This window comes from Jaculus jaculus, chromosome 7 (assembly GCF_020740685.1).
Source record: "Jaculus jaculus isolate mJacJac1 chromosome 7, mJacJac1.mat.Y.cur, whole genome shotgun sequence".
NCBI classification, from domain to species: Eukaryota; Metazoa; Chordata; class Mammalia; order Rodentia; family Dipodidae; genus Jaculus; species Jaculus jaculus.
The window spans coordinates 98,188,902-98,198,164 of NC_059108.1; the positions used below are offsets into that span (position 1 = coordinate 98,188,902).

A 9,263-nucleotide genomic window follows, 5' to 3' on the forward strand; every position below is an offset into this window, starting at 1 on the left:
TCTCAATGGAAAACCTGAAAGCCAGAAGAGCCTGGAATGAAACACTGCCAATTCTAAGAAACTATGGCTTCCAACCCAAACTAATCTACCCAACAAAAGTATCCCTCATAATACATGGTGAAAGAAAAACTTTCCATGACAAAACTCACATTCACAATTACATGAATACAAAACCAAACCTACAGAGAATATTTCAGAAAATTCTCCACAGAGAAGAAACAAATAAACAACCTCAAAAGATACAAAAAGACCCAGTTTTTCCCTTACTGGGCATATACCCTAAAACCTTCAAACAACAGGCCAGAGAGATTTGCTCAACTATGTGTAAGCGGCTCAATTTGTAATAGCTAAGAGCTAGAATCAACCCAGATGTCCATCACAAGAAGAATGGATAACTAAGATGTGGTATATCTACACAATGGTTTTCTATACAGCAGTAAGGAAAAAAATGACACAATGAAATTTGAGGAAAAATGGTTGAACTGGAACAGATCATTCTCAGTGAACTTACCCAATCACAGAAAAAAAATCGCCACATAGCCTCACTCACCTACAGCACCTAACCTGCATCTACCCAACATACCTTACACACCCAGCAAGCATCTCATGGACTAGACACTAGATTGGATAGGGAAGAGGGGAGGACATTGAAGGGGTGGGAAACACAAATCTAGACCCAAACAGCAATGGTACAATAAAATTCTACTTCCTAAAAGGCAGACCAAATGGCTGAACCTTCACCAGGCCCTTACAGGGAACACCTGAACCAGAAGACACTGGAGAGGGTAGGATCAAGGCTAACCTTAATCTTCTACATCTTCCCTCCCTCCCTCTCTTTCTCCCTCCCTCTCTCTTCTCTCTAACTCTTGTATATTAGCTATCTTTTTCCTCTTTTTCTTAGTGGGCACTGACCTGTAACTCACAGTACCAGCATGGGGCTATCATCCACAATGAGCGTTTGATCAGACAGACCTACAAGTTTTCCTAAAAGACAGACAGATTTCTATCAGAGTACTTTATGACCCACCAAAGGTTAGTGGTAAGACCCTACTGCAGAAGTCACAATATGCAGTCGACATGTAAAATGGGTTGGCATGGCTGGAAGCTGGAAAAGAGTCAGTCCCTAGACAGTCAGGGCATCTAATGCTGGAAGGTGCTACATGGGCGACTGGAGTAAAATGACCAATATCTACCCAAGCAACTCATGGTCTAACCTACTTAGCAGTAAATAACCTGTTGTGATGCCCACACAAGTGCAATAGTGGCACACAGCCATGGTGAGGAACCAACCGCTCTTGATTTGGCTAACTGATCCCCTCAATGGTATGGGACCCATAGCTGGAGCTGGGAAACAAGTCAGAACCATATCCAAACATTAGCCCACTCTCCATTATGAAGCTACCATAAATCATGGGCTACAAGAGGGCCTACACCTATTAAATTCTCTATTTAAAAAAGTAAGGGTTATCTCATTTGTCCTGGTACTAACTTACTCTCCATTGGATAATCTGCTTCTTGTTTTCAGATAGATGTAGATCATAAGGAGAGTGCCACCCCATCATACCTCAGAAGGGCCCTGGCTGAAACTAAGAAAAATTTGTGAAACAAGTAAGAGTGCTGTTTTCCTGATGAACCGGATACCAGCACAAGGGGGAAGGAGACGAACCCAGAATCAACTCCTACCAGAGAGCCAGAGCCTCAGAGGTCCCCAACATCTCATCACTGAAGCAGACCAAAAATGAACACAACATGGCTCAGGGCAATTTTGTGGAAGAGGGGGTGGAAAGAATGTCAGAGCCACATGTTGGATCATGATATGCAAAGACATTTATCTTAACCACAACTGTGGGCTAACTCCACAATGCACAACCCATATACCTCAACAAGGAGGGGCCAATGAGGAGGGGGTAGGTCACAGATGAGCCTAATAATGGTACCAAATTGACTGTATTTTCTGAATACAAAACTAATTAAGAAAAAAATTGAAAAAGAAAGAAAATAAATTCTGGAGAGGATGTGGAGAAGTAGGAACACTCATCCACTGTGGGAGGGAATGTAAGATAGTACAACCACTTTGGAAAGCAATATGGACACTCCTAAAATAGCTGACTATAGAGATACCAACAGACCCAGTTATTCCCTTACTGGGCATTCACACTAAAACTGTCAAACCACAGGCCAGAGGGATTTGCTCAATCATGTTTGTAATGGCTCAATTCAAAATAGCTAAAATCTGAAATCAAACCTGAAGTCCATCACTAGAAAAATGGATAAGTAAATTGTGGTATATCTACACAGCAGTAAGGAAAAATGACACAATGATATTTGAGGAAAAATGGTTGAACCTGGAACGGATCATTCTTAGTGAACTTACACAATCACAGAAAAATAAATTGCCACATAGTCTCACTATCTACAGCACGTAACCTGAATCTACCCAAGATGCCTTACACACCCAGCAAGCATCTCATGGACTAATCAATAGGATTGGTTGGAATTAAATCTATATATTAAATCTATATATTGCCTTTTGTAGGATTGCCATCTTCACAATGTTAATTTTTCTGTGTCGATCTCCTTCACCCTTGTGCTGGTAACCAGTTCCCCAAGAAAACAGCACCCTTCTTGTTTCGCCAATGGTTCTTAGTTTCAGCCAGAGCCCTTTTGAGATATGGTGGGGTGGCTCTCTCCTTAGGATATACATCTATCTAAAAAAGAGAAGCAGATTCTCCAACAGAGAGTAAGTTAGCACTAGACCACAGGATGTTTGCTGGATATGTAAGGTTTCTTGGGTAGATTCAGGTTAGGTGCTGTAGATGAGTGAGACTATGTGGCGATTTTTTCTGTGAATGGGTAAGTTCACTGAGAATGATCTGTTCCAGTTCAACCATTTTTCCTCAAATTTCACTGTCATTTTTTTCTTACTGCTGTATCCATTGTGTAGATATACCACATCTTAGTTATCCATTCTTCTTGTGATGGACATCTGGGTTGATTCTAGCTCTTAGCTATTATGAATTGAGCTGCTACACACATAGTTGAGCAAATCTCTCTGGTCTGTTGTTTGAAGGTTTTAGGGTAGATGCCCAGTAAGGGAGTAACTGGATCTGTTGGTATCTCTATAGTCAGCTTTTTCAGGAGAATCCATATTGCTTTCCAAAGTGGTTGTACCACCTTACCTTCCCAACAACAGTGGATGAGTGTCCCTCCTTCTCAACATCCTCGCCAGAATTTATTTTCATTTGATTTTTTTGATGTTTGCTATCCTTATTGTGGTAAGGTGGAATCTCATAGTTGTTTTAATTGGCATTTCTCTGATAATTAGGGATAAGGAACATTTTCTTAAGTGTGTTTGCCATTTGTACTTCTTCCTCTGTGAACTGTCTCTTTGCCCATTTTGTGAGTGGGGTGTTTGACTATTTATTGTTTAGTTTTTTTGAGTTCTTTGTAGATTCTAGAGATTAGGCCTCCATCAGTTGGATATTCCGCAAATATTTTCTCCCATTTTGTGGGTAACCTATTGGCTTTGCTTATTGTATGCTTGTTTGTAAAGAAACTCTTCAGCTTCCTGTGTCCCATTGGTTGAGTGACTGCTTAAGATCATGAGCTACTGGGAGTTTTGATCAGGATGTCTTTCTCCATTCCTATTTCATGGAAAGTGCTTCCTATATTCTCTTCCAGTAGTTTTTGAGTTTCTGGTCTTATATTGAGATCTTTGATACATTTGGACTTCAGTGTAGTGTATGGAGATATGTGTGGATCAAGTTTCAATTTCCTGCATTTCTTTATCCAGTTTTCCCAACACCATTTGTTGATGATGCTATCTTTTGTCCAGCCTATAGTGTTAGGGCCTTTGTCAAATATAAGTAGGTATAATTGCTTGACCCAAAGTCTGGTTCCTCAAGTCTATCCCATTGATCTATACTCTTTTTTTATGCCAGTACTATGCTGTTTTTATTACTTTGGCTTTGTAATATAGCTTTAGATCCAGTATGGTTATATCTCCAGAGGTATTTCTTTTGCTGAGGATATGTTTGGATATGTAAGGCCTTCTGCCTTTCCACATGAAATTTGAGATCATTTTTGCTGTCTCTGTGACGAACACTGTTGGGATTTTAATTGGAATTGCATTAAATCTGTATATTGCCTTTGGTAGGATTGCCATCTTCACAATGTTAATTCTCCCTATCCAGGAGCATGGGAGGTCTTTCCATTTTCTCAAGTCCTCCTCAATTTCTTTTTTGAGTGTTTTTATGTTTTTGTTGTGTAGATCTTTCACTTCCTTGGTTAACTTTATTCCAAGGTATTTTGTTGTTGCTGTTGCTATTGAAAATGGGATCATGTACTTTATTCTTTCTCTGTATCTTTGTCATTTGCATATAGAAAGGCTACTGAATTTTGTGCATCGATATTGTATCCTGGTAATTTGCTACAGGAGTTAATCACCTTCAGGAGCTTTGAGATGGATTCTCTTGGGTCTCTTATATACAATCATGTCATCAGCTAATAGAGCTAACTTAACTTCTTCCTTTCCAAATTGTGCCCCCTCCCCCATTTTTGTGATTTTTGAAGGTACAGTGTCACTGTAGTCCAGGCTGACCTGGAACTCAGTAAGCAATCTCAGGGTGGCTTGAACTCATGGCAATCCTCCTACCTCTGCCTCCCGAGTGCTGGGATTAAAGGCATGCACCACCACACCCGGCTCCAAATTGTATCCCTTTTATTTCTTTCTCCTGTCTTATTGCTTAAGCTAGGACTTCCAGTACTATATTGAAGAGCAGAAGTGAGAGTGGACAACGCAGTCTTGTTCCTCATTTCAATGGGAATTCCAACAGTCTCTCTCCATTAAGTAGTATTTGGGCCTTAGTAGCTTTGTACTCTGCTTTTGTTATGTTAAGATATAAACCATCATTGCCAATTCTCTCCAATGTTTTTTTTTTTTTTTTAGATTTTTAAGAACAGAAAATTTTATTTTTTTGTATAATTTCATTAAAAAAAACAGGAAATACAGATATAATACAATAAATTTTCAAAGTGACATAATATTCTCAAAAGTACAAAATTCAAATGCCCAGTTTACATTTCCCCCCAGAATGCCAAAGGAAAAAAAAACAAACAAACTAGTAATTACAAATATATTACTTTACAAAAACCAACCAAACAAAAAAATAAAACTGCTCCATTTGTCATGGAAATCAAAGGTGGGTGAATTATGACTGAATCTCATACCCTAGTGGATCAAGCCCTTGGTCAAGAAGCATCAGAGAGGATTCCCTTAACTTCTGCAGGAGTTGTCTTAGTTCTTCTTTAGAAAATACCAGATACAGTTTGTGACGCTCAGAGGATACCATGTCTGCTAACTGCAGGCACTCCTGATACTGACCAGTTCTGTGCAATATGGTATGAAGCAGAAAACACATCATTGGCAGACAGAGCTTTCTTAGTAATACCATCTGATGTGTTCTTTCATGGTCTTCTTCCGCATCCTCTCGGACATCTACCATCCACCCTCCATCAACAAATAACAAGACATTGTACATTTTCTCCTTTACATCAGCAGTTAGGGCATCAAAATGTCCTTTCCAAATACCATAATCCATTTCGTATTTCTTTTCTTTGTGTTCATAAGCCACTTTCTCTGTAAAAGTTGGTTGGGCCATCAAAGTAGGTTTTTGTGGAGCTGAATTCATATGCTTAAACCATTCATTAAAGGTTTCATGGGCTTCCAAATAAGCTCAAATACACAAATGTTCTCTGATAGCATTGTCATCTTCAGCAGGAAGGGGACTCTCCATCCCTTGTTCCTCCCACTGATTATAGATCTCAGCTATGGAATCTTGAGGGATTTTCACAAAAACTTCTTTTGCAGCTTCATGTTTCTTTGATGCTAAGAATTTCCTAATTATTGCATTGCCTTGTTTCAGTGCCTCTGCTCTTTGTGCAGGGTCAAATACTAACCAGTCAATTACATCAATCTTCAACCGGTCCTCCTCGGTGGTACCGGTATCTAGGGATGGGGCCAGGTCATGATGACTAAATTCGCCATTATCTTTCTTTCGAATATTCTCAACCACCGTTTTTGTGATTGTGGCAACATCCAGATCTGCTTCCTTAGCTAGCTCCAGGCAGTGGTGCCTCTGTTCAAATTCTGTTACACCTTCCAAAAATAATGCATACTGGGCAACAGCAAGGTCTTGAGGCAAATGACAGGTATAAAATGCAATGAGATTTGTATGTTTCTCATTTATTAAAAGCTGTATATATGTCTTTAAAACATCAATAGAAACTTCTTCCTTGGTCTGTAGTCCCAGAGAGCGGAAAAACAAAACGAGATGAGTCATGAAGCACAGAAGGTGTCCAGGTAGATTGTTTTTGCTTTTGGAAAGCCATCTGCTGAACTCATCCATCAAACCATCAATGTCTCCCAGGATAAGAAATTTTTGAACTATATGATAATGCTCTTGATTCTCTTCCAGAACTCTCTTTTTATCAGTAGCTTGAAGTTCCTCAAAAACCTTTTCTAACGTCCAATTTACTTCTGAATACTCTCTAGGGAGCTCTTCTGTTTCGTCCATAGTCATTACTGACATCTGAATCTCCTGTTCCACCAGACTGTCCACCATCACTCGGAAATAGGCCCACACTGTGTCTTCCCAGGTGTCACAGACAGGAAGAAGCTGCTTGAGATTTCCACTTAATGCTGCATAAATTGCTCTTCCATACTTATTAAACAGCTCATCTTCTGCCATTCTCCAACAACTAATTTTCCAAATTCTTCTATATGGATTCCCTTCAACAGGTTCTAGTTCTGTTCCTCCATTAACATTAGGGTCATGATACAATTTCCAGCCTTCAAGTGTTGCAGCTCTCCATGCTTGACCGCAGCGTTTGCAGAGTCATTGTGCCTCTTCTGTCATCCCAGCACGGATTAGTGTGAACAGGTATTTCATCTTCCCTATCCAGATCATCCAGGGGCATTTTCTGTCTAATGGGTGCATCTGGATCCAATTCAGTGACCAGCAGACGGACACTCCCTATGTAAGAAGGCAGCTGCCGTTGTTTTAAGGTGTGAAGGGTATTTTCCCAATATACTGATTTTGCATAAAACTCAATATTATCAGAAAAATCTCCAATTTCATCTTTTGCAATACTCTCTAACCAATCTACCACCAGCTGACTTTGTCTGACAAGTGAATCTCGCTGAAACAATGCTTCCACAGCTGTTTTTTCACTGGCATTAACAGCAGCAACTGCAAACATATTTTCATCTTCTAATGAAGACTGTATTCTATCTCTGTACAAAGAAGCAAGCAGCCTCCATGTAACCATCTCTTGTTGAAGAAACCAAAGCATACTGGCTGTTTTTGAAAACTTCTGCAGCCCAGGTGTTGCTCGATTCACTATTTTACTCAGTATATTCACCTTACTACAGCAAATGTTTTCATATTCTTCTACAAGGTCAAAAACTGTGGTCGAAGAATGTTTCAAAAAAGACTGTAGGAAATCAGAAAACATACTCATAGATGCAGCTTCTCCGGGGTCATCTTCACGTAACATAACAGCACTGAGATTTACATCCTCTGTCATACTGTGTGTCTCCAGGTTTGTGAAGACCCCCAAACGCTGTGCTGAGAAGGCAGCTGTCCAGTTACTGTCATCCAGATTAGTTACCATGGACAAATTCCCCAAGAACCCAGATGACTGTGTATGCTGGGGAGATCTCCCCTCTGTTCCAAGAATACAGGAAATATCTGGATGTTTTAGTAAGCTTCGACTCAATGGAGTAAAAGGCTGTCGAAATGAGCTGGGAGTTCGAGGGATAATCTTGTTCCTAGGTGTAGTATTTCCAAAATTTTCATCTTGGGAACCCCGAATTAAAACTCTTTTTTGAGCACTTTGCTTCCTTGCAGTCCGGGTCACTTCTGCCTCCCAGATCACAGGGGACGACATCTCTCCAAAGCCACTCCTGTCCATGGCTACAGCTTTCTCCACCTAAAACCTTGCAAACTTGACTTCAGCTCAGCCACCGCGTTTCAGCCTTCCGCTCTCCGGAAGCAAAACCCTTCTCCAATGTTTTGATCATGCAGTGATGTTGTATTTTGTCAAAGGCCTTTTCTGCATCTATCAAAATGATCATGTGTTTTTTGTGTTTAACCTTGTTTATGTGGTATATTACATTGACAGATTTCCATATGTTTAACCATCCCTGTGCTCTTGGGATGAATCCCACTAGATCAAGGTGGATAATGGTTTTGATGTGTCCTTGGATTAGGTTTGCAAGGATTTTATTCAGCATCTTTGTATCTAAGGGAAATAGGCTGGTAGTTTTCTTTGCTTGTGGCATCTCTGTCTGGTTTTGGAATTAAGGTGATACTAGCTTCATTGAAGGAGTTGGTAAGCTTTCCCTATTCTCCAATTGTGTGACACAGTTTGAGCAAGATTGGTGTGAGTTCTTCCATCAAAGTTTCATAGAATTCAGCTGAGAAGCCATCTGTCCTGGACTCTTCTTTTTGGGTAGGATTTTCATTACTTTTTCAATCTCCATGAGTGTCAAAGATTTGTTTAGGAGATTAATCTGCTCTGAATTTAGCTTTGAATGATGGTATGTGTCCAGGAATTTTCCATCACCTCCACATTATCCAGTTTTATGGAGTAGAGAAATAAGTCCTGATGATTCTCCCAATTTCACTTATGTCTGTTATGATCTCTTCTTTTTTTGATTATTTTTGCTTTGAAGTCTATTTTGTCCAATATTAACATAACCACACCTGCTTGTTTCTTATTCCCATTTGTTTGGAATATTGATTTCCACCCTATCACCCTGAGGAGGTGTCTGTCTTTAGTGGTGAGGTGGGTTTCTTGAAGACAACAGATTGAGGGGACTAATTTTTTGACCCATCCTGTTAGCTTGTGTCTCTTGCCAGCATTTATTTTCATTTGATTTTTTGATGTTTGCTATCCTTATTGGGATAAGGTGGAACCTAATAGTTGTTTTAATTTCCATTTCCCTGATGGTTAAGGATGATGAACATTTTCTTAAGTGTGTGTTTGCCATTTGTATTTCTTCCTCTGTGGACTGGCTTTTCAGCTCTATGGCCCATATTGTGAGTGGGGTGTTTGACTTATTACTGTTTAGATTTTTGAGTTCTTTGTAGATTCTAGAGATTAGGCCTCTATCAGTTGGATAACCTGCAAATATATCTCCCATTCTGTGGGTAATCTATTGGCTTTGCTTATTGTATGTTTGTCTGTAAAGAAACTCT

General features: G+C 39.8%; 1 protein-coding gene across 1 annotated transcript; it reads right to left on the reverse strand.

Moving 5' to 3' along the window:
• Positions 1–5,005: 5,005 nt before the first annotated feature.
• On the reverse strand, positions 5,006–8,015 carry LOC123462146 (nuclear pore complex protein Nup107-like). The gene is given in 2 exon segments (XM_045154463.1): positions 5,006–6,948; positions 6,950–8,015. Coding segments are annotated over 2 exon segments (2,763 nt in total). The 5' UTR covers positions 7,975–8,015; the 3' UTR covers positions 5,006–5,210.
• Positions 8,016–9,263: the final 1,248 nt, after the last annotated feature.